General features: G+C 32.6%; 1 protein-coding gene across 3 annotated transcripts; it reads left to right on the top strand.

Moving 5' to 3' along the window:
• Positions 1-1,531: 1,531 nt before the first annotated feature.
• Positions 1,532-17,347, top strand: LOC108329506 (ATP-dependent DNA helicase At3g02060, chloroplastic). 3 transcript variants are annotated; one of them, XM_017563736.2, is made up of 14 exons: positions 1,532-2,428; positions 2,888-3,113; positions 3,211-3,456; positions 5,224-5,358; positions 5,455-5,579; positions 6,711-6,850; positions 7,615-7,685; positions 9,720-9,881; positions 10,819-10,905; positions 11,123-11,296; positions 11,424-11,468; positions 12,489-12,845; positions 16,426-16,777; positions 16,853-17,347. In XM_017563736.2, exons 1-13 carry the CDS (start codon positions 1,839-1,841, stop codon positions 16,525-16,527), a joined length of 2,460 nt encoding a protein of 819 aa, XP_017419225.1. In that variant the 5' UTR covers positions 1,532-1,838; the 3' UTR covers positions 16,528-16,777; positions 16,853-17,347. The 3 variants fall into 3 exon arrangements, with proteins under 3 accessions (XP_017419225.1, XP_017419226.1, XP_017419227.1); XM_017563737.2 differs by having other exon boundaries at positions 16,858-17,347; XM_017563738.2 differs by lacking the exons at positions 16,426-16,777; positions 16,853-17,347 and having other exon boundaries at positions 12,563-12,695.
• The last annotated feature ends 9,686 nt before the right edge of the window (positions 17,348-27,033 follow it).

Below are 27,033 nucleotides of genomic sequence, written 5' to 3' on the forward strand. Positions count from 1 at the left end.
CAGCCTAACTTGACAACAGAAGGTTGGTCTAACGTCCTTCAAGAAACACTTCAAACCTACTCTTCAAACACAAATAACCTTCATCTTTACATGCTTCCGCATCTAGTACATCATCTCCATGGATTCTTCTTCAACTTGAGTGAAGAGGTTTTCCATCATCTTGACACCAAGACTTGATCCTTCATGTGAGTTTTGACCCTATACTCCATCATTAGTGTTCAATGTGTAGATTAAAGAAGATTGACTTGGTTCACCTCCTTCATTTAAGTTAGCACCAAATCACTTTTTCATCACAAAATATTTAACATGATAAAAGATTCTATTGTAAATGAATCAAACTTTATTTATGGTAAACAAAATCGACAAGTGATTCAATCACAACATCAATATTTGATTTGATCATAAAATTAGTCATAAATTCGATCACAAAATCACTCTTTGTTTCAATCGCAAACAAAAGATATTTTGTCTAATATATATTGCCTACTATAATGATTAATGATTATTTTTTGATTGATATTTTAGATACTATTTCTTGATTTTCTCATTAATATTCTATCTTTTCTATTTTTTTTATTTAGGACAATGTAACAAAACAAAAGTAACAAAATATTATTTTATGTAATATTAAAATTGTTTTTAAACTTAATTTAATTAAGTTTGAGAAAGTATTGCTTAACTAACACTGAAGTTTTCACGTAATAATAGAGTTTGTTTAATAGAGAAGAAAATCTTCATTAGAAGAATTTCATCATTCTAATAAAGTAGAATCATCAAGTATATAGTTTCAAGTTACATAGGTTGAATAGCATTGAAGTACACTTGCATGATACTTAAAAAGTAAGAGACTTTTCGTGTTCCGTGGCACTCAATATTATTATTGCAACAAATTTATTATTTAATTTTTCAGTTAGTATTATAATCATAGTTAAAAACTTCCGGATTAGAAATTCTAAAAATGGTTTATGAATTCTTTTAACTCACAGTTATTAAATTTGAAATTATTTTAATAAGGTGTTTTTTCAAAATTATATAATCTAAAACTTATCCCATTTTAATTAGTTTTTTTTACATCCATTACTATTAACTACACTCCATATAATAAAAAATTAAAATATCCTTTCTTATTGTATTATATTATTAGTATTATTATTGTCACAGCTATTACTGCTGTCATTGCTGATCTCTTGTATCTGTCGTATTCATTCAGAAAAAGAAGAAGAAAAAAATAAGCTCTTTCTGATAAAAAAAACTCATTTCAAAAATATCATTCTAGAATACATTTCAAAAAACTTAATTTGAAAAATATAAACATATTTTAAAAAAATTACTTTAGAAATTTGATTCCAAAAAGTTTGTTGTGAAACTTTTTTTTAAAGAAAAAAAAACATGTTTTGAACTCAAAAATCACTTGCATAAAAAAGATAATTATTTTATAAATAATGATAAAAACAAGTTCTGGATGAAGAAAAAGTATTTTAATTAAGTAGTCTCGTACACAAATATTGAATCCGTAACATTGGGAAGAAATCACAGTATGCAGGAAGCAAAAGCCAAGAAGATGTCTTAAGATTATCCAATTGTTCCTCTTTAATTTTGGTATACAGAAAATATCTGCACACCAAATTCTGAACAGCAATTTGTTGGCATCACTCCCTCCACAGGCTTCTCTTTGAAACGATGGTCGTAGTATGATATCACAATACTAACATTCTTCATATTACAACATCAGATATTCCTTTGTTTCCAACAACAAAACCCCTCCAAAACCTTCATCTTCCAATTATCCTTCCTTTTCACACTCTTTTTCTCCAATGGCATTCTGAGCACACACCCACATGGCTTCTTCTTCTTCTCTCCTCTCAAGGCCTCACCTTCCCACACCTCTCATCTCCAAACTCAGCTCTTTTCCGAGAACATGGAGTCTCTTCATCATCTCACACCCCAAACACGGAAACAAGCAAAAGCTGTCACCTTTCCCCATCAATGCAGTGTACACCCCACATAGCCCCTACACCCCTTCCACACCCTCCAAAACTGAGCCCCGTAACGACCCCATCTCCGTCCTCAACGAGAGGATTCGCCGCGAGTACAGCAAGAAAGAGGTTTTCAGAACGGTGATGAACTCAGAGGAAGCGGGGAAGTACATGCGGATGGTGAAGGAGCAGCAGCAGAAGGGGTTGCAGAAGTTGAAGGGCGAGAGGGAGAAAAAAGATGGGGTCTTCAGCTACAGGGTCGACCCTTACACGCTCCGTTCTGGGGACTATGTTGTGCACAAGAAAGTGGGGATTGGGAGGTTTGTTGGGATACGGTTTGATTCTGCTAAGAATTCTTCACAAGCCTCTGAGTATGTTTTCATCGAATATGCTGATGGCATGGCAAAACTACCTGTCAACCAGGCTTCCAAAATGCTCTACAGATATAGTCTGTGAGTTTTCTTATCCTGCATACTGCTTTGTCATTTGTTGAATCAAATGTGGAGGTGGTGATGCTATGAACTTTTCATTAAGCACGTATCAGAGAAGAAAATAAGAAGGAAAAATCAGTTAAAACTTATCTTATTTATAAGTTAAAAATCAACTTTAGGAGAAACTAAATGAGATCGTCTGTGTAAAGGTTGAACTGCATAAGTTGATTCTAACTTTTAGGAAAAATTTACTTCATTTTATCTTCTTATTTCCTTCTTTCCTATGGGTTAAACTTATCTTTTGGAGAAATTAAATGTGAGAGTTTGGATAAAAATTTGAAGTGCGTAAGTTGATTTAGCTTATTCATTTTATTTTCTTATTTTCTTCATTTGCAAATGCTTTATCATAAGTTTATTCAAACATGGACTTGGTTGCCTTGGTAAATGTTGTTGTGTGAAATGTCGCGTGCTTGCATGTAGGCCAAATGAAACCAAGAAGCCAAGGACATTGAGCAAGTTGAATGATACTGGTGCGTGGGAGAGAAGAAAGGTTAAGGGTAAGGTTGCAATACAGAAGATGGTTGTGGACCTGATGGAACTATATCTACACAGGCTTAAGCAAAGAAGGCCCGCATATCTGAAGACTCCTGCCTTGGCTGAATTTGAAGCTCAGTTCCCTTATGAACCCACACCAGATCAGAAACAGGTGACATTGTAGTAGATGCTATGGAGATTAATTGATTATGGTTTTTTGTTGCAATTTTATCTGTTATTTTATCTCTTCTGAGTGAACATTCTTGTAGGCATTTATTGATGTTGAGAGGGATTTGACGGGGCAAGAAACACCAATGGACAGATTAATTTGTGGAGATGTTGGTTTTGGTAAAACTGAGGTTGCAATACGTGCTATCTTCTGTGTTGTCTCGGCTAAAAAACAAGCGATGGTTCTGGCACCAACAATAGTTCTAGCAAAACAACATTTTGATGTTATTTCAGAGCGCTTTTCTGTATACCCTGATATCAAGGTTGGGCTACTAAGCAGGTTCCAGGTATGATTGGGAAATTTTTACACTTTAGTTAAATTCATCTAGTCGTTAGTCTTACACAGTAAAAATAGATGCTTTTCATTAATCAAATTAAACTTCTTTGATAGTGAAACAATAGTATATTGTTGAGAAGTGCAGTCTATTGATAATCCACTTGAATCAGCATCAGAATATTTGAAGTATTCCATAGATTAGACCCATGGCCTGGATTAAATAAATGCCAGTTTATGGATAGAGTAACATTTCCTGCCACGAACGACACAATTGCTATTTATTGATTAAACGTGACAGTCTTGTAGTATCTACCTCGTGTCAAATACCCTATCCAGAACATCACCTTGGTAGTGTGACTTTATCTATTTGTACCTTATTGCATGTGCAATCTATTTGTCCCTATGATTGTGATATTGTTTTACTGTTAGAATGAGAATCTTACTAAATCTTTGAATTTCAGAATGTGGCTAATTAATGCACACAATTAAGAATGTAATATATCAAGAAACTGAGAGAGATAGATCAAGACAACAAATTTTTATTATGGTTCACTCTATACCAAGAGCTTCATCTAGTTGCTCAACCACACTAGCTAAGTTCACTATAATTTTAGAGTTTTTACAAACACAACCAAAACAGTGAAAGTAAACAACTCAAGAAACCTAATCTTGAACCCTACAAAACATGATTAATCTCCTAGTTACACTCTGTTACTATAGTTACCTGAAAACCCTATCCAGAAACAATCTAAAGACTTAAATTGAATTTAGGAATAAGAAGAATGTTACCTGGAACAAGATCAACACAGCAGAAAAGCAAAACCCAAGTGAACTTCTATGTTTTCTTCAAATCAAGGTATTGATAAAAAAATTGCATAAAGCAAGCTTCAAGAATAGTTTTCAGATCAATTTGGACTCTCTCAGTAAGTAAAATTGATTTCAGAAGGAATGGTTTTATTTCGTGTTCAATGGTTTTGAAATGTGAGTTATATAGAATTCAATTTGTCAATTTTAATGGATTAAAATCTCGTTTTAACAGATTAAAACAGAAAGGATAGAACTGAACATGGTTTTAAGTAATTCTAAACGATTAAAATGCTTCCTATGGTCATTCCAAACCAGCCAAGAATCTTTTAACAGATTAAAAACATATTTTAATCAATTAAAATACTACCTATCACCAAGAAAAGCTCTAAGGAGTCAAAAAAGCTTTTTAATTGCAATGTAGGATCAAATCATGAAAGGAAAACATACATTAATGTCCTAAACAACACAAAACAGCCTAAAATACTTATAGGTTTTCATGAATATTCGAAATCTTCATGGGAATGGTTGGATCCATGAAATATACGAACCATAGCTCCAACAACCTGCAAATTTTTATGTAATGATCCTTACAGGTTTCTTCTCCTGATTCGGCAAATGCATTTTATCAAGCTGTTTATGAATGCTACTCTATGCTTAATCTGTTCATCGATCTGAAACTTCTCTCTGATATACAGTGGTGAAAGTGACAATGATTCTACGGTGGTACATGTATATTGCCCGTATTTGCCCACATATTAAATTCAATATTTCACTGAGTTGCTCCCCTTTTTTCATGCTACAAACTTTTCTTATAAAGTGGAAGCACATGAATGTTGTAGGAACATATAATTTGGAAAATTATTAAGGTCAATCAAATATGAGCTACATCATGAGCTTCTAGATGGATATTTATGGATAACTTACAAGTTCTATATCAGTTATAGATTATTTCACTTGTCTCAACTTGCAGACGAAAGCTGAGAAAGAAGAGAATTTGGACATGATTAAGAATGGTAGCCTGGATATTATAGTTGGGACTCATTCACTCCTAGGAGATCGTGTTACATATAACAATCTTGGTCTACTTGTCGTTGATGAGGAGCAGGTTTTCCAATTATCTGCAATTCATATTTTCCTTTTTTTTTAATTACAGTGGCACTGCCCTGTCCTTCCTTACTGAGCAACAATTTATTGCTTGCAGAGGTTTGGTGTTAAACAAAAGGAGAAGATTGCTTCTTTTAAAACTTCTGTGGATGTACTTACTTTATCTGCAACCCCCATACCACGAACTCTTTATTTAGCATTAACAGGGTTTCGTGATGCCAGGTAAGGTAACTAGTCTTTCTTCAAATTATGAAAGAAGATTCACTGTCTTTGATTAACTAGGTGTTGAACACAGAGTCTTGTGATGAATCTGACTTGCACATTGTTGGAAAAAAAATTCTAAAATCAGGTTGATGAAAAATAAAGAATGTACTTTTTCTTTTGCTCACTAAATCATGTAGTGGGGTGCATGTTTTATAGATGTCTTTGTGTGTTAGTGAGTGTGAGATATACAGTGAGGGAACTATATTGAATTATGATATAATTGATCTTCCAAATTATGGTACATTAGCATATATTTAAGTTGCTTTACTAGAAGTTTGTTTAAGTTGGGAATTGGTTCATTAGATATTAAACCATCCATTAGCCTAACCTGATTGGTTAGGCTTTTGGAAGAGTTAGTTTTTGACATGGTATTAAAGCCTCTATGACCACCGCTCAATTAAGAGTTTGATTTAGATTTCCCACATTGTTCTAAATTAGAAGTTAAATTTAGCACAAGGTAGAACAACTTGTGAATTAGCCACTCTTGATATTAAGTATAAAATCATTTGCAAGCCTTCACCTGATTACTAATGCTTGATAGCTTAGTCTTTCAGAGTTGTTTTTTCCCAACTCTTTTAAACTGCCTGTGCTGGTCACACTGAAGATGTCTTTTATCCTAAAATCTAGAATAAAAAGGAGGCTATGTCACAATATGTGTTCAGAAAAGGGATAATGAAGCACTCTAATATCTTTTATACTTGATGGCTAAATCATTCCTCTGCCCCCAACTGCTTTCCCCCAAATTTGTATATAACAGGATATCTGTACTGTTAAATAAGAAAATGTAGAGCAAAAGGCATAAATATGCAACTATCTTAGTTATCAGAGAGTTGGTCCATCAATTCCTTAGAAAAATGAAAAGTTACCTTAAACACAAGTCTGTGTAACAATAAAATTGGTCTTAGGCCCTTAACCTTTTTTTGCTCCTCAATCTTCCGGTTCTACTTTTACTGAGTATTTCACTTTGGGTGCTTAGATGGAAACCTCATCTATTGTATGTTTGCCTATTCCTATTGAAATCACGACTAATCAAACATCACCACCTGAGCTTAAGTATAATTCTAGATATGGTACTAATTTCTGTTTCAGTTTAATATCAACACCACCTCCAGAAAGAGTTCCTATCAAGACTCATCTTTCTTCATTCAGTAAGGAAAAAGTAATCTCAGCCATCAAGTATGAGCTGGATCGTGGTGGTCAAGTTTTTTATGTTCTGCCACGTATTAAAGGTGAGCTACTAATTTCTATACATACATTTGTGTGTAAGCTTATGTATTGTTCAAATCTGAAAATAAATTGCTGATGATCAGAATGCTTGTGTATCACTAGAAAATTTATTAGAAAATTGCTGAAGTGTTGCTTTCTAATATCTAGCCACCTTGATTTCACTTGATTAGTTTATTTAACTTTTTTTTTCATTAATTTTCAAAAGAAGGTTGTAAAAACAAGTCTTATTTTTCAGCATTTGTTAGAATTATGGGAAACAAAATAAAGTGAAGACAAGGTCACAAGCTCATAGTACTAATGAAGATAAATCAACAGAAGATAAACCAAATGCACCCTAGTAGAGTTTATGATTGTATATTAGCTTAAGTGTTTAAGATTCTGTTGTAAGCTATAGATTAGCCTTTGCCACCCGTAGTAGTTTATACCAGTTTCTGTTGTTAACCAAGCATGCCCTTAAGTATTCCTGAAATAATTTGAGATTAGAATTTACAAGAAATAACTGTAGAATGAACTACGCTGATCATTTTATCAGAGGAATGTGAGTCCAGAAAACTTAGAAAGAAGTTGATCTAAGGTCTCTCAATAGTGTAAATACATTTTGTGCACATTTGGTGTTGCTCCTCTCAGAAAAAGAATTATACTATTACATGGCCATCACAGTCCTGTAAGGGGATCATCACGATGTTGCTGTTAATGTATATTTGCTAATATGTCTGATGTCTATTACAGTACTGAATCTGGTTTCTTAATAATTGTTGTGTTACAGGACTGGATGAAGTAATGACATTTCTTGCAGAGTCATTCCCAAATGTGGAAATAGCCATTGCCCATGGGAAGGTAGTTTACACACTTACCTTTTTAAGGATCTATTGCATGAAGAATGTTAGTTTGCTAAAGTGTGAGGAATGTTAGTTTTGGCTGAATACATTTGCTCTATAACTGTGTAGGTGGATAAGTAACTAAAAAAATTATATTTATTTTTGTATGTTGATACTCTGTCCATTCCAAAATTATAGTCTTTTTTCTTTTTAGTTTTGTCTGAAAAATAATATTGCTTTTAGCTTTGTAAAGCTATTTTTCCAGCAATGCCTCTACATATAGTTACGAGTAATAATTTTTCCGCTCACATTGAAAAGAGATACTAGATTAGTTGAAAAGTTAGAGGTATTTTTGGCTAAATTTATATTAATTTAAAAGGATTTTTATGAAGAGATCTGTTGAGATATTTTAGAAAGTTTGAGATTTTATTCTGTCAAGATATTTTAGGAAGTTTAAGATTTTATTCCTAATGGTTTAATTCTGTATATTGGCTGTATCTAGGTTTTATTACTAGCATATCAATACCACAATCTTAGGGATTTATTTCCTAGTATTGAATCCTACATTGAATCCTACATTGACTAGAGATAAAACCAATTCACAATATATAAGTGGGTGTAAACCTCACCTTACAAGCCAGTTTTGTAAGATTGTGTTAGATTTGAAGTCCACTTTTTAACATGGTAATGGATTAGAACGTATTCTAGTGAAGTTTATTATTTGTTGGGTCTATTGTACCACTTGTTTTCAAACCCTTATTGGACGACCCATCAATATTTAGTCTCATGCTTTAGATGTTTATACGTCGGTTGTGATGATGTTTGCTGGAAGTCTTATATCAACTAGAGATAAAGTCCATTTACTATATATATAAGTGGGTTCAAACCTCATCTTACCGGCTGGTTTTGTAAAGTTGGGTTATGTTTAAAATCCACTTCTTAACACTTAAAATAAACTATGCTTCTTTACTAAATTATCCAATCAATATATGTATATATATCATATGTATGTAATAGAGAAATTATATTCTTCTAATTTTCAGAAAATCTGTCTACCCTGCTGTTTCCAGGCATTGTTACAGTCTACAATATCATATGTATGTAATGAGCCTGAATAAGAGAAATTATATTTTTCTAATTTAGAGAAAATCTGTCTTCCCTGCTGTTTCCAGGCATTGGTACAGTCTACAATATACATCCATTCTTTGTGTTCTTGTTTCACTAGGCATTTGCATTTCTGAGATGACTCTAGAGATATTGCCACTGTCCTTAAGTTATTGAAACAACCTTCTAGAGTTCTGCAAGAGCCATTTCAATCTTTTTTGATACTGATTGTTAGATATATGATTCGGTTATGTTAGAGATTTGATTTGAAAGGACAACATATTGAAGATTGATGGTCAGTTTCATAGTATGAAAGTCCCAGGAAATATCCACTACCTTTATCATTATTTACTTTGTTAGCTTCGGCAACCTCCTGAATGACATGTTTACTTAGTCTCTCAAGGGGTTTTGTATTGATAAAATTTGTGACAAGCTTGTCTCATATCATAAATATGCTCCAACTTGAAAAGAAGTGTTAGATACATGATATGATTTGATAGGGAAATTTTTCTATAAAATCATATCATATCTCCCTATTAATGTAATCAAATCATATCTCTAACCCTTCCCCTCAAGGTGGAGTATATGTATCATGAGACAAAAGCAAAAGAGGACACAGCGACTTCCCAAAAGCAAAAGATGCTCAGAGAACGTGATAGGTTCCTAGATAGAGGAAACCTGGAAAAAACCCACTGCAACCACCTATACTCACTGCGTAGAACTATTATTATTGATTCTGGACAAAAGTACAGTATGAGAGCAGCCAAGGGACCATGTCCCCTTCACACAGGACAATGTCCCCTTAACATGATGAAATTATCTTTTTGGATTGATCAACTCAAGTTAAATTCTGTTATATCAAAAGTGTATGTATGCATCATATATGTTAACATTTGACATTGACAATTTGATCTTTAATTTTATGCATTTGACTGTTTATCTGGAGTAGCTGTTCTCAAAGCAATTAGAAGATACAATGGAGAAGTTTGCTCTAGGCGAAATAAAAATCCTTATCTGCACAAATATAGTAGAAAGTGGGCTTGATATTCAAAATGCAAATACGATTATCATTCAGGATGTTCAGCAATTTGGCCTTGCACAGTTATACCAGGTTTTCTTCTTCCTAATTTCACTCTATTATTTTTGGTTTAGAAGTTCTCATATTTTTTGTTACTGACTCCAAACATTGTTTAGAACTGGTTATTGTTATTAAGTTTGTTATGTAATACGTATTGCACTATCGCTAGGTATAATGCATGAGCTGATACTTTCATGTATACATATTATTAGATAGTCATTTCATTTTTTTTTTCAAATTTCCGACACTGTGCTGGAGTAATTTTTTCCTCTCTTACAATCAACTTAATATCTTTTCAAACAAGCGTGTTTTTGATAACCATGAAAGAATTTGAATATGAAATATCAGAATTACATGGATTTTGTTGGAGGAAAAGTGGGAAAAGGAGACTACGGATAATAGTCTCTTATGCTTATTGATGTGGTGCAAAAGGCGAAAGGACTAACCCTTATTTATAATAGTATCCTCTTAATTCTAATCAAATTAGGAGTGGTAAGTTGAAATTCAATGAAAATGGAATTTGCAAACCACTATAAGAGGCCATCCGAGATACTCTAACATATGTTATGATACAGTAATGATATATTTTATAGGTAATTCTGACTTAAATATGGGATGCATGTTGGAGAAAGTACGGAATTCCACATACCCTTCAACTTCATTTGCTAACATTGTCTAAGTAATTTATTCTTTGGAATTTCTTTATAATATTTTGGGCTCATTAGCCCTTAGATAACTACTGTGAAAAAATATAGTTAGTTGATGTCTTGGAAATGGGTACCCCATTCCCAGATCGAGTAGTATGGGATGTTTGGTGGAGTATTAAAGTGTTTGGTTCCCTCTCTAATAGTTGTGGGTTCCCCAAGTGTTTTGGTACTCGTCTGAACTTTATGTAGTTGTTATCCAGATGTAAATGAAAGTAGAACCTGTATGCATTTTGTTAATTTTTTCTTTTGTTCAACATTTATAGTTGCGTGGAAGGGTTGGGCGAGCAGATAAGGAAGCACATGCATATTTATTTTATCCTGACAAAGGCCTGCTTTCTGATCAAGCATTGGTATGTTTTCAATCAATCTGTACCTTTTATTTATAGAACTTATTGCACAAAAGAATTTTGGGTTCATCAAATACATCTAACAAATGTAATATAACTCTGTATATTCCATACTTTTGTAATATTCCTATCTGTAAATTCATTCTTTCATTTCAAATATAGAAAGTTAGATGCTAAAGAATTGGTTAAAACCTGCGTTCTCCTTGGTTTTCTCCCATAGGAGAGGCTTGCTGCTATTGAAGAATGTCGTGAACTTGGTCAAGGCTTCCAACTAGCTGAGAAAGACATGGGTATAAGAGGTTTTGGTGCAATTTTTGGTGAACAACAATCAGGAGATGTTGGAAATGTTGGTGTTGATTTGTTTTTTGAGATGCTCTTTGAGAGCTTGTCCAAGGTAAACTTTGATTTGTGATGTGTATTTTGGTATGTAGCACCAGTCCTAGAATTTTAGTTAAAATAGAAGAATTCTTGATCATGTGCATGATAGTTTTGGGCTTATCCTATTCTTCTTTGACTTCTAGGTTGAAGATCACTGTGTTGTTTCAGTTCCTTATCACTCGGTACAGGTATCCTTGTACTACAAATAATTTAAGATATTGGAATTATTATAATGACATTATATTTATTTTCTTTATTTTATATTATAATTAAATGGAAAAAGTTAGAAGAAGTCTGTCAAAAACCTGTGACCATCCCAGGTTAGTGGTGATTGCAAATGAGCAACGATGTCACAAATTATGGAGTTCTGGTCACAAGGTTGAAGTTTAACCACCACAGACTTCTAAGTATAACCCCATAGAACATTTGATATTCAGGGGTTGTTGTTGCCAGTGGTAATACACAACTCCATATAAACCCGTTTTGTTTCTAAAACCCTCTCAATGTGGGACATTAATTACCTGTTGTGATTATAATACATAAATGCTTGATACGTGTTTATCTGAATGCTGATATTCGTTATACGTAAATGCTTGATACGTGTTCCACAAATCTAATGTAATGCTGTTTTTCTCTTGCTTGAGGTGAAACAAGAACGTGTAAAATGCTGTTGCAGTTAAACATTTGCCTAGAAAACCCAGAAAATATGGTGTTCTAGTTGGCATTTATCTCTTTTTTCAGAAAAGATAGTTGGTCATCTGTATTAGTTTTTATAATAATATAACGATGTCAAACACATTAAAGTAATTACTCAATAATTACTGGTATCATTAGGGTTAAATGATTATAATGAACTAATTTTGTTTTTTGGAATCTTTCCTCTCTAACTTGAACTTAAAGACAAGATTTTAAATTATCCATATTCACAAGTGTATCACAAATATCATCAGTCTTTAACAGGATGAATTTTGCTCTTTTGTACAACTCTTTCTTATTTGCTTTGGAAGTATATTTTTATTGTTTTAATTATTCAAACGAACTTTTGGATAAATTTGTAGTTCTGCTAATTAAGGGACGATTTTTTTTTCTAGTACTTTTTAGTTAAAACATGATTGATGATGTATAATAATCTCTATCTGGCATCTGTATAAATGCATATAGTAGAGATGTTGGTTTGATGCATTTTCTACTTTATTATTATTATTTAGGTTGACCTCAACATAAATCCTCATCTCCCTTCTGACTACATTAATTATCTGGAAAACCCTATGAAAATTATAAGTGATGCTGAGAGAGTTGCTGAGAAAGACATCTGGAGTCTGATGCAATTTACAGAGAATTTGCGCCGCCAATATGGCAAAGAGCCTCGCTCCATGGAGATTTTACTAAAGAAACTTTACTTGAGGAGAATGGCGGCTGATTTAGGGATAACCAGAATTTACACTTTAGGGAAGATGATCTTTATGAAGACAAACATGAGCAAAAAGGTATTCAAGCTGATGATACAATCCATGGCATCAGATTTACATAAAAATTCATTGCTTCTTGAGGGGGACCAAATTAAGGTATTCCATAGAATTTCTTTATTTCTGAATTCTTTAATTTAATGAATTTTGGCATCTCTCGTGATCTGCATTTGTATTTTTTTCTGCTTCATTGCACATGAAATATTGAATAGTATATAGTTAATTTGGTCATTTTATTGATAGATATTTTTATGCATAAAATTCCATTTTGTTAAGGGTTCAATTTGTATAGAAGCACTAATCATAGTTTTCTTTTGCTCTGAAATTAATGCATTTGGACAGAAATTTTGTTTATGCTTAATTTTTTAGTCTGGTTGGATACAAATCTAGAAGAGCTTTTTGAAATCTTCTCTCTACTAGACAAAGCTCTATATTTTAAATAAAGAACTCTTGAGAAGTGCTTTTAGCTTGTATCCAAACTGGCTCTTTGCCTATGTTGTTTTAGCATCAAGACTGTCCATGTGATTTCTTCCAAAGATGATGTAATAGTATGGCATTATCACGTAGGACACCCTAATTTTTCGAAAAAAAATCCAATTTGTTCAATCGTGAGGTATGTGAGAGTTAGCTCCTAAATCTCATTATACTATCCAGCTGTATAAATCACCATACCCATTTTCATTAATTCACAGTGATGTATGAGGGCTTCTTGAGTTAACAATTGGATAGAGTACTTATAACAATTAGAAGCTTAAACAACATAGAAGCATAACATAGTAAGAAAACTAGATCACAACTAGAATCTCATTCTTGTCTTAAGTCATGGATTGAATCCTTGAGAAGCTTGAATCAAGGATTCCATCAACATAAGAACATATATGAGATAAGAACAAGATAAGGAACTGACAACAACATAAGGAAAGAATTAAGAACATGATGACTGAATATGATTAAAAGTCGGTGTGATATAAAATCAAGAAATAAGAACAAAATAGAATAAGACATTGAAGAAACAAAATAGAAAAGATTGAGAAAACTTATGAGATGGAAGAACATGCTACTCGAAGTTGAGAATTCATCTTCAAGATAAGTGCTTCGGAGAATTGTCACCCTAAGAAATCAGGAGAAGACCAAAGAAAGAGAATCACTCCAACAAAAGAGACAATGCTTTAGAATAATTCTCAATCTTTCGTATATCATTAATGTGAATTTCAAAGAGTAGTGATGGCTATATGTAGCCACTTGGCGGAAAATTCAAATGGCTGAAGGAGAGGGAGATTAAAATATTAAAATTAAAATTAAAATTCCCAGAACTAGATGACTGGCCAAGATTAACTAGGTGCTTCCATGTTCACACTTTCCATGCTTGGGCACATTTGCCATGCTTCCGTTGCCTCTTATTTCTCTTGTTGCTGAACTTTGCTTCTTAAATTGGGCTTGAATTGAGTATTCAATTGAAAACCAATTTCAACCCAAACAATGAATACAAATTAAACTCGAATCACAGAAATTAAAATCTACAATTTTGAGCCCAAAAAATAGAAAATAAATATTTTTGTCAAGAATATTGTTTCTAGTCATACTCCTTGTATTCCTTCTTGGAATTATCCTAGTGAATTCTTACTCTTCTTTTCTTCTTCATTCATGCATTCATAGTAATACGTTCCCAATGTTCTATTCAGTGCCTCAGTTTATCCATCAGATTATGGATGATAAGATGCATTCATCCTTAATATAGTGACTTGTTTTCTAAAGAGGTCCTGCCAAAAGACACTAAGAAATACAAAATCTCTATCGCTTACTATAGAAGTTGGAATGCAATGCAATCTGACCACCTGTCTTGCGAAAACATCAGCTATAGTGAGTGGAATAAGGACGCTTGAACAAAATAAAATGGCTATATTTACTCAACCTGTCCAGCACTAGCAGAATTGCATCATACACCTTAGATTTAGTTATCCCACCTGTTAGACACCTTCAAACAAAGACGAGAAAACAAGACAGAGAAGAACTAAAGATAAACTCAAACTGAATTTCACTATTAGCTGAAAAGGCCAACGTTTACAAAGGAAATAGCTTCCTTTCACAGAGGAAGACTCGCTAACCACTTCCAAAGGGAAACTATTTATAGAATTTTTCAGAAAGTCTCTGCGATACTTTGCTTCTACCCTAGACTTGGCTACAGCAGCTTGTTTCTTAGACCAGTAGGAGATGAGGTATGATCCACGAAAAAATGACAGCGCTGAAGGTGGACCTGCGACCCATACTGCATCACAAAATACTTGTAAGTGAAAAGGAGAGATAGAGGTCATAGGTGTGAGATGAAGGCCATGTAAAAGAGTCCGTCCCTTTCTCGAAGAATCCTTTGGACAGCCATCCAAAGAGATCCAAGAAATTGAGCCATAAACTAAGACACTTTGTTCACAGCCTAGTTGATTTCTGGATGATTTATAGTAGCATACTGAAAAGAACCTACAATAGATCTATAGGAAGTTGCATTAGGAAGAAAGAAGAACCTTCTTTAAATAATTGCAATTAGAGGGCATAGGGGAAGAAATAGACTTAGCTTCAAACATATTGGATCGATGTAAAAGATCAAGGAGATATTTGCTTTGGGTTATAGAAAAAGCGAATCAACATGAAGAGTTCTAACTCTTATTCCCAAAAAGTAATCAAGGTGACCCAACTGCCTAAGAGAGAAGGCAAAATTAAATTGATTGATAATCCTTTGAGCAAAAGTGAAAGAGGTACCTGTTATAATTATATAAACAACATTTACTAATATGATAGAACTCTCAAGGTGTATGTTAGAAAAAGGGGCCAAAATAGAGGTTAAGAGGCAGTTAACAGGGGTTAGACAGTTAACTGGGGGTTGGAGGCGGTTACAATACCTAATAGGGGTTATCTTTTAAGGGGGAAAACGGATATCAGGTTGGGTGTGAATTAGTTTGTTCGGGAACAGGTTCTAACCTGTGCAAAAGGGATTTTCTTCCCTTGGAAGTAGTTGGACGTTTTCTGTATTTGCCTTTTCTAATTAAATTAACATCTTTCGAAGTTGAAGTAAGATTTGTATGCATTTTTCTTAATCTGGAATAGTAATTTGGTTTCTTGTCACCAAGAAACCTAACAATACTTAAATAGTGTTAGTTTGACATTGATAAACATGAAGAGAAGGATCACACGTGCTAGGCTTAAAACCATACGGAACAACAGTTCCTTGTAGTTTGGCACGCTAATGATGAGAGGTCTGATTCTAACCATAGATAATGTTCATTTTACACCGTAAAGGATCATTAGATTCAAAACCATGAGGCTGTTGCATGTAAACAGTTTCATTCAGAATACCATTTAAAAAGGCATTACTAACATTTAATTGAATGAGAGGATGGTGATTACTAATAGGCAAAGACAATATAATACGAATAGTAGCTGGTTTGATGATAGGGGAGAAGGGTTCATGAGAGCCTTGTTTAGTTTACAAGCAAAAGAAGGATCAGGTTGTTTCAAGTAAACAGCTTCATCCAGAACACCATTTAAAAAAGTATTATTAACATCTAATTGAACAAGAGGCTAGCGATTACTAATAGCCAAAGACAATATAATACGAATAGTAACTCATACCCAAAATCATATGTAGTAAGTTTTATCTTCCTTTTTCCTAATGATTTTCTTCATGCAGGCTGAACTTCTTTTAGAGTTACCAAAAGAACAACTTCTTAATTGGATCTTTCAATGCCTGGCTGAACTTCATGCTTCACTTCCTTCTTTCATAAAGTACTAGGTTCAATAGCTGGTCAATTCTGCCAACATTGAAGTTGGAAACTCAACTCACTGTTTACATCACAAATATGTAAAATTTGCTGGATTTAGTGTGTTGAAGAGCCAGAAACATACCACGGCAAATGCAAAACAAGACTGTTTTGCTTGACTGACATAACAGTACAGGACATCTGAACAAGTTGGAACTATCAGCTGATACTACTGAACATGTGCTTCCTTTCAAGATGTATGATCACAGCCACATCAATGAGGTTAGTTACAACTTAAAGGCATCTTAGAGTTGGAGTTATCTAAATTGTACTCCTAAATTTGCATGCCTCATGCAGGACAGGGGCGTATGATATGGAAGCCACCAGCACTCATAATACAACATTCCTTTCAGAAGCCATCTATGGTGATGACCTAGACATCTTCTCCATTAAACCTTTAATCGAAATATCCAGAATTCAACTTTTGTATATACATCACTGAGTAGTAAAGGATTATATATTCTTCATTTTTCCCATTTTGCTAATTTTTATCGAAGTTACCTGATATGGAGAAATTCATTGCCAAGATTCAGTCACAGGCTAGTTAATACATTCTAAAGAAACTAGAACACAGTCTGGTGAGTGGAGCATTTTTGTTGCAGATCAGTAAGAAAAATACTATTTATAGTTGTTGCTAGAAACGTGTATTCTTTATAGAAAGAAATTTTTGTAACCGCCACATGTTTTTGCTATCAGTTCCATCATTTAATATTAATTCCATTTATGGTTATGACATTATCACATGCTTGTTATGCATTATGATATAATATACTTGTTATGCATTATGTTTCATTAATCACACAAATTTTATAATCTATAATATACCTTTTTATAGTAGATTGTAAGGTTATGACGTGTTTCATTAAGTTTCAATAATTACACAAGTTTCTCATAGTATATTGAAACACTCTTTTTAAGTTCTAATGAGTAACTCCTTCCTTGCAAATTAAATACATCATTACAAACAATTATTTGCATATTTATTCAGCATAAGTCATAAATTCATAGAAACATATATTATTTGTTGTATTTCCTAAAGGTATCATTTTATCTTCCCATGCCTTAACAACTTTTTATTTGTATGGAATGACTCATACATCATTCACATATTCAACAAATAATGGTTATAATGAACACAATTTCAAAATGTTGAACACTCCTTAACTGCATCACTACTTAGGCAATCCATCACACTTCCCTATGCATTCATCACCACCTACAATCTACTAATATTTTTCATTTTGCTATAAAATTCTTATTAATGTGAAACGATTATAGAAGGTTGGACGCTCGAGGAAAAAGAATGTAAGTGTTATTAGGATTGTTGCACAGTAAAATATTTATGTTGGACAAAAATATAGAATGTGGATGAATTGGTTTTTTAATAAAAGTTTATATCTTTAAAACAATTTCCTTTTTAATATCGAGTTATAATAAACATCTTTTTTTTATAATATTAAAAAATTAATAAAGAGAGTAGGAAAAAAGAAAATTGTATAAATTATTTTATATTGATTCATACCAAAAGATTTTATGTCTTGTTAATTATTCTTAAAAAATAAATTAACTAAAAACTAAAAATAAACTGAAAACTATTAAAAACAATTTAGAATAGAAAACATCTCTATTGAAGCAATAAGAGATGAAAAACACATCTCTTGAAATTTACAAAGGGATGAACACTTTTTTCAGTCTCACAAAGAATGAAGACATTTCTCTTTAATTACACAAAAGATGAAGAAACACTTTCCTTGAAATCCATAAGGAATGAACACATCCTTTGAATAAAAAAAAGGTGATCAACTTTACGTAAAGACAACAACAATCCCTTATCACCTAAGATCACACTTAGTGAAATTTAAACGCTTTACTCATACTAGATTTTCAAAGCTTTTAACATAAACATTTTCGGTTCTCAAACTTGTTTAACCTCTACTTCACCTTCATGATAACTTCCCATTTATTTATAAAAGCTATTTTCGAAATTAGGATTAAAATATAAAAAGTGAAGTGATAACTGTAGTGAATAATTGATTATTATAAGTAATAATTAATTATTCTCACAATGTTTCTAAAAAAAAAATTATATGCCATAATCAATTATCACTATATACTTTGAAAATATTATTTTTTTTCAAAAGATCAAGACTTTCTATCTTTTGACTCTTGACTTACTAATTTAACTCTCTTAATTAAGATCCAGAGGTTATAAGACTCTAGTAAATAAAATCTTGCGTCTTTAATGCATCTCTTAAATCCAAGCATTATTTAAGTCTTTAATAGTTCCCCATAAATCATCATCATCAATAAAACTTCAACTTTTCTCCATATATTATCATCATAAAAACATTAAGAAAAATTCTTTAAGTCTTTGAAGAGTTCAAATAAGGTTATTTTTTCACATCACTTGCCAATAATACAAAAGTCATAAAGAAAGTAAACATTATGGACATCATACCAACAATCTGACAATTTATATATGTTTGTTTTGCATGTATTGTCCATCAATAATACAATGTTAAATGTTAAAAAAGTATTTGTAATAACTCATAAGATCTTATTATACCTATTCCAATGAATATGCATGTCACACTCCAAAAACATCATTAAATGTTGCATGTCTTTGGTTTTCTTTGTGATTTTCAATATATATACATATACATTTACTTTACAATATTGACATTTTCTTCATTGTTCTCTTTGCAATTCAATAAAACATTAGAAGCCTTTACTAAAATCTTATTAAACACAGGAAAATGCTATAAGAGGGGGGAAGGGGGGGGGGGGGGAGGTTTGAATAATGTTTTAAAAACTTTTGTAAATAGTGTTTAATATTACTTTGCAGGGGTTAAATGATCTATAAAAATAGTTAAACACTTAGGTTTAAAGAAAGCATTGAGTAGAAAACTTGTTTAAACATAAAGGCAGGAAAGTACACTTTGATTTTATACTAGTTCACTCAAATTGAGCTACGTCCAGTTCTTTTTTAAAAATCTTTTAAGGGGTTCTACTAAAAATGAGTTTAACCACTCCTAGTTTACAAACTAACCAAACTAGTTAGACAAGTTTCATCACTCCTTATATCAACACTAGACCAACTGTCTAGAACGTTTAACTTCATTGAGTAAAATTTTACAAGTGTTTGAATTCACTTCTAAATCTAAAACAATAAAGTGCTTTTGAAATCTTACAAGACAGAAGATAACTCTCGTAGAGAGGATATAAAATCAATATAATTAACTTTTGAAAACTTGTAAAAAGATCTTTTCAAAGATAAATCTTAAGAGCTTAAAGGAAGTTAGTAGAAAGCGTATAACAATATTCTTGATAGTAAAAGTTTTCCTCTTCTCTTCATGCAAACTCCTTTATATACGCTTCTTCAAAAACTACCTGTTACTCAGAGCTTTTGACTTTCTTCTAGGGATGTAGCCTTTAAGGTAGTGTTAGAAGCAATGTTGCATCCTGGTAGAGCAAATGTGTTGAGCGTACGAAAAGAGTAGGCATAAAGCATGTAAGAGACATTCCTTGAATATCCTCTTTTCTCTTAACATCCTTCTGATTCTGAGCAAGGTTTTTGATAAAGTTGATAATCTGCATAGAAAAAGAGAGCACAACACAATAGACAAAAGAGTACTTGAACGCACATGCATTAAAATGTTAGACGACTTAAACGTTTCGGCAAGACACAAGTTCTAACATTTAATACTTATTTTGTTTTGAGTAACTTTTAAAGCATTTAGGATATAGTGTTTAACAATGTTATATTTATCCTAGATGATCTAACTCTTTTATTAGACGTTTTAGTGATTTATATGTTCTGTTATGAACTCTATAGCTATTAGCTCTTATTAGGTATGTGTTATACGCTATTTAGTTACTAGATGCTCTAGTATCGATTAGGCACTCAAAGAATATCCTTTAGCGCTTCCAACGTATTGTTATAGATTAAGCACTATTTCTTTTTAGATGTTATATTAAACTTCAAAATAAGGCTTGCTTAGATGATCTTGTCTAACATCTTAATCATGTGCATTAACATGCATTACTCATTGGTCATATATGCTATGATATGGATAATTCATTAAAGTATCAACCAAAACATGATTATGACCAACACATGATTATGACTTTCATGTATTACCTTTATAATTCACCTTCTTCCATTGTGTATTGGTTTATCTAAACAATTTACATAGATAATCACATTTCTTTATTCCAATAATAGTAAGTTATAAATTTTTTGTACTTCTTATGTTTGTCACTTCTTTTTCAACTTATCAACTCATGTTTTCTTCATTCTTGCTTGTTTGTTCTATCATACTTATCAGAATCACAAACTCAAATTAATTCCTTATCTCATGGATAATTCAAGTAAGTCATCTCACATTCAAAATATTTACATAAGTACATTACAAACATCAACATATATCCCTTATCATATTTTTCAACATATATAACAATAGCAAACCCCACCATTATAAAAGCTTTAACATAATTCTTTTAATTAATTCATCTTCAGTTGACTCAAATTCATGATATTAAAAATTTCATCCATATGAGGTGATATATAAGCTTCATTTGATATTTTATTTAAATTTTTTGAATATATCTTCATTAAAGATAATCAATATTGCCATTAAAATATATCATTTTCAATCACAAATTTCATCTTCGAGATTTTATAATCCAGAACTTTAAAATAATATTTTAAATTATATAATTAAGAATATGAATTTAAAGTTTATATTTATATTCTTGAATGTACAATTTAGAATATTATTTTCAATTTTCAAATTAACAACAACAAATAAACACTGAACTTATATATTTTCTTACGGATTATTCCAGAAGATTTCTACTTTTCACACTGCAGAAAAAAAAAATCAAAATCTAAAAACGTCAATTGTGTTTGAAAACAACATAAATCAATAAAAAAATGCTAATTGAATGAGATACCCACCTCCAAGCTCAACAAAGTCGAAAATATTAATTTTGTTATCAAGTTGTATTTTATGTTATTGTTAATCAATATAATAATCTAGCATTTGTATAAATGCGTTTAGGGTTGATGCGTTTTCTGCTTTATTATTATTATTTAGGTTGGTATCAACATAAATCCTCATCTCCATTCTGACTACATTAATTATATGTAGAACCGTCTGAAAATTATAAGTGATGCTGAGAAAGACATCTGAAGTCTTATGCAATTTATTGAAAATTTGCGCCACCAATATGGTAAAGAGCCTCGCTTCATGGAGATTTTACTAAGCTTTACTTGAGGAGAATGACAGCTGATTTAGGGATAACCAGAATTTACACTTTAGGGAAGATGATGTTTTGGAAACAAACATGAGTAAAAAGGTATTCGGGCTGATGATGTCCATGGCATCATATTTACATAGAAATTCATTGTTTCTTATCTTAAGGGGACCAAATTAAGGTATTCCACATAATTTCTTTATTTATGAATTTTTTAATTTGATGAATTTTGGCATCTTGTGGTGTTTTTTAGTATTTTCTTTTTTAATTTTTCTCCTCATTGCATATAAAATATTAAATAGAATATAGTTAGTTCGGTCATTTTATTAATAAATATTTTTATGTATAAAATTCCATTTTGTTAACACTACCATAAAAATAGATATTATTAACTACAAAAATTTGTTCAAAATGTAAAAAATTCGTAGAAAATAGCTTTTTTTATATAAATTTTTAGTAGATCGAAATTCGTCGATAATAATATAGTCAGTAACATTTATCGATAAAATTTTATATCCGTCGGTAATTATCGAAAGAAAATCTATCGGTAATTACATAAATTTTTTGGTAAGTGTCACTATCTCATTCATCTTTATCACACCATAATCTTCTAATGTTCCTCCATCTCGTTCTCATCACCTCTGACGACCATACATGATTATGCTCACCCAATGCTCTACAACGAACATTCCACTCATTCTTCTTCACTTACTGTGCTTTGACTCACACAATGCCACTATCCATCAACACTCACACAATGCCACTATCCATCAACACTCACACATGCTCAAAAAAGGCATAAACATCTTGTAAGACTTGAGGAAAATGTAATAATTAGGGAATGAAATTGTTTGAGACTTGAGAACTATTGTTTGGTAATTGGTGTTAATGTTTAGGTGTTTCTTTTCAGAATTATAATCGGTATGTTAATTATTTAATGTTATGGTTGATTAATTGGAGCATACGATTAATATGTTGTTATTTTTGGTGATTGTGTGTGTGTGATGATGCCCATGTTTTGTGTTAGCTTGTTGATAGAAGGGTGAATTAGGATTGAATATGTGTGGGTTCAATAGAGAAAGAGAGTTAAGGTAAACTTTTAATTTATTTGAATTTTAGGCCCAATGGTAAAATGGTCTTTTTGCCTTTAGTAAGTTGTGTAGAAATTAAGATAAGGGGTGTAGAAGAAAAAAGTATAAAAATAAAATCTAAATAATATAAGAGATTTTATGGATTTTAAAAGATTTAGTGGTTGTTGATATTTTAAAAAGTAGTTATTAGAGGAAATCGTGGTGGTTTTATAGATTAAGTGAGAGATTTTATTTTAATAAAAAAGATAGAGATAGAATAGAAGAAGATAAAAAGAAGAGTAAAAAAGGGTTTTCATATTGTTACCCTAATTCTAAAAACGTAATTGAGAGAGAAAAGGGAGAGAAGGGACATTTTCTAGAAGAAAAGAGGAAGAACTGCAAAATGCCTTAGTGCAAGGGAAGATTGATGTTGTTGGGAGTTGTAGATAAAGCCCTAGGATTGGCCAAGGTATGGGGAAACTTACCATTGTTTGTTGCATGAAAATCCTTGTTTGATATATGTGTATATGATTATGATTATGATTAGATGTTGCTATTGTTGGGCAAGGTGTGTGTGCACGGGAATAGTTTTTTGGTAATATGTGTGATGGGTTTTTCCTATGAATGTATTATGTATGTTTTGCTGGGTTATCCCTGTTGGCTGCAAAACCAACGACAAGTGCCTCGGTCGCAACGTAGAAAGTGATAAATATCGTTCTCTCCCAAGGGACTTGTGCAACACATGACAATTCTTCCTTTTAGAACTCAATTAGACATCAAAGTGCACAAAACAACACAAGAAACTCTTTTTGGTATTTTATCGAACAGTTGGTGTGCAAGGAATTTAACATAGTGTATTTACAATTTGTCAAGACTAGAATTCATCCATTTCATTCTCATGCATTCACTAACATCTCAATTTCATCCAATAGGTATTCAATTTCAATTCTAGGTTCAAATCATATTTCTCAATACATCAAGAACCAAAAATCATGCATGGGTGATCAATCCAAAACAAGCATTAAGCATAGAAATTGAACACAAAAGTAAAATAGAAGAGCATATATAATTAGCATCACAAAATACATAAGTTCCATGTTTTACAACTAATCTCAACAAATAGGAAAAATCCTCCATGGTGGAGAACTTAGGTTTCTATAAAATTGAAGAGATAGGGAAGAAATTGGAACCAAAGAGAAAATGCACAGCCTTTCCCAAGGTTCTTAGTAGCTGCTCCATGCTCCATTTGCGCCTCCCCTTCGCAATTCCATCTCCAATTCGTGACCCATCTTCTTCCTCAACCCAAAAGGGGCAAAATCATCATTGATGAAGCTTGAAGACCCAAGGAGGAGTGGGAAAGCTTCCCAACACCCCAAACAGCCTCCAAGGGCCTCTCCCAATCTCTCTAGGTGAAGAATGAAGTGTAGGAAGAGAATAATACCCAAAAAATCGCGAGAACCATGCTTAAATAACCTATTTTGACAAGTCAGCGTCGTCACCGCTCAACTGCACCTCAGCTGCAGCCCAACCGTGGCATTCCAGAGAGCTGGCGCTCAGCTACAGCCCCGCGGCAGCATTCCAGAGAGTTGGCGCTCAGCTGCACGCCAGTTGCACCTCAGCTACAACATTCTAGAGACAGATAACTCAGTTGCCGCTCAACTACAGCCAGTTTTGACAACATTCTAAAATTCAAGTTTTTGTGCAATTCCAAAGGTGTCCAACATGGGTATTTGCTTCAAATTGATCTTTTATTGTCCCAAAACATGTTCCCTTGAGTTATTGCTTGTTTTTCTCCACTATAATTGTTTCCTATTCATTTATTTCACACACTCAAATAAAGGGATTAGAGGTAAAGAACAAGCATAAACTAACTAAAACACAAGAAAACTAGAACACACACTAAACTTGAGGATAAAACAAGGTAAAAGTTGTGAAGGAGTTGATTTTGTCATCAAAATATATACACAAAAACACGTAAAATCAACCGTTATCAATCCCAACAGAGGGTTTAATGCTAAGGGAGAACAAAGTTATGATGTTTGGGTGTTTCCATGCAAATATATGTTATAAGGGTGTGATAATAATCATACGCAGTATAATTGGGTTTTATTGGGGTATAACATGTCAATAATTGGATTTAGATGATTCAAGTGATGTAATGTATGTATTAAGGTTTGTTCGTAAGGATATGTGAGGCTTAAATGCATGCATGATGTTTTGGGGGAGTTTCCCTCGTGACTTAGGGTTGTTGCATATGTGTTTACAGATTTGAAATATGTCCAGGATATGTTTCGATTTGACAATAATCGATTATAATCAATTATCGTTAGTGATAATCGATTATCTGAGTGTTGATTTGGATTGCGGTTTCAGAAATAATCTATTATCTGCGATGATAAATGATTATCCTTGCATGAGTGATGAATTTTAGGGATTTGCTGAGTAGAAACACTAAGATAATCGATTATCATGAATGATAATTGATTATCATAGTGTATTTTGTGTATATGTGTGTGTTTTAGGAATAATTGATTATCACTTATGATAATCGATTATCCAGAGTAATTTTTATTGGAAATAATGCGTTTTGATGAAGATTGAACGTGGACCAAGCCTAAGAAGCTAGAGAAGTTGTTTTCCTTGTCCTTGTGTGACATGATTACATGTTGCTTAGTTGGATTGCAGGACCACTCAAACTTATTTGTATAGGGAATCTACAGATGGGGCTGTAAGGGCAGCTACAGTTGGTGAGGTATGATACATAAGTGTGACTGATTCTTTCCACTATGGTGTTATGGTACGGTGATGCTCATGGTGTTGTTCATGACTGGGATAGTCATGATGGTGATGTATCTATGATGATCATGATATATGAGATGCTCTAGGTGATGCTATGACGATAACGGTGTTACTATAATGGTTATAGTAGGTAGTTAGCTTAGGTGCTAATGAGTGGATAGACCAAGAGTCTATGTGTGAAATGTTAGTGATGGCATCAAGGTTCAAGAGTCTATGTGTGAAATGTTAGTGATGACATCAAGGTTCAAGAGTCAAGGATCGATGATTGAAGATCAAGGATTGAAAATTGAGTAATTCATTATGATGTTAAAGGATTAAGAATCTTGTTATTATTGTTGGGTATAGGGTGGCTTATGATTGATATATTCAATGTGTTTATATTTGATAGCTCTCTAGTTTTGCACTTTTAATTGTGTTTAGAAGTCTAGGATAGCATATTTTTGTCTTTAATTTTGTTGAATTAGATTAGTTTTAGGTTTTTCTTTAAATTCTTTAGTTTTGTATAATTTTAGTTAAAAATAGGTTTTTAAGTGTAATTTCTAGCTTTTGTTAATAATTGGAAAATTAATATTTTTAGAAAATCTTTTGATAAAAATTTCTCTCTTTTTACTTGTTACATTTCCTTTATTTTCTTTAATTCTTGAAGTGATTTTTCTTTATTGCAGAAATCTTGGGCTGATTGGATTAAACATGGGCAGATTCCTTATTGGGCCATTATTCGACTAAAGCCAATTAAACAAAACGATGCTGCTGCTATATGCTGGCTGGACATGAGAAGCTGTTGCAAGGGATGATTTCAATTGGGCCGATACTACAGATTGAAAGAAGATTGGGCTATTGCAATTGGAGGACACTGGCTTGCAGGGATTTGCGCTTAAGTTGAACGACGTCATTTTGATGCTGAAGCTGTTGTTGCCTTAGGGGTCTTCTCCCATCAATTTCTTTGCAAAGGGCTCGAGATACTCATTTTGGAGAAAAGCTAACTCTCGAGCAATTGAGAGAGAAGAAACACCCAAGTTAGGGTTCGTGAGAGAAAGAAGCAAGGAAGAAAGCTCCCAACATTCGAAGCTTGAGCAGGTGACCAGAGCTGCCCGTTGGAGAGGATCGAATGGCTGGAAATGCGAGCTTGAAGCAAATGAAGGTTGGCCGTCCAATCAGAAGCTTGAAGCGCCGAAAGCAAGTTTCCTTCTTTACTTTTCCTCTTTCTTTTCTTTTCTTTTCAGACTCTATATAAAGGGGTTCTTCTCTGCCATGTAAACACATGTTACTTTCAGACTTTGCAATTTTTCATTCTTTAGTTTAGGGTTTTTACTCTTTAGTAGAGGTAGAGTTCTTAGCTTTTGGATTTCG

The sequence above is a fragment of the Vigna angularis genome, chromosome 2 (genome assembly GCF_016808095.1).
Source record: "Vigna angularis cultivar LongXiaoDou No.4 chromosome 2, ASM1680809v1, whole genome shotgun sequence".
Lineage (NCBI taxonomy): Eukaryota > Viridiplantae > Streptophyta > Magnoliopsida > Fabales > Fabaceae > Vigna > Vigna angularis.

Coding starts and splice junctions, on each gene's coding strand:
- LOC108329506 (XM_017563736.2), top strand. CDS start 1,839: ATGGCTTCTTCTTCTTCTCTCCTCTCAAGGCCTCACCTTCCCACACCT. Junction 5,359..5,454: donor TTGTCGTTGATGAGGAGCAG/GTTTTCCAATTA, acceptor TATTGCTTGCAG/AGGTTTGGTGTTAAACAAAA. Junction 9,882..10,818: donor GCCTTGCACAGTTATACCAG/GTTTTCTTCTTC, acceptor CAACATTTATAG/TTGCGTGGAAGGGTTGGGCG.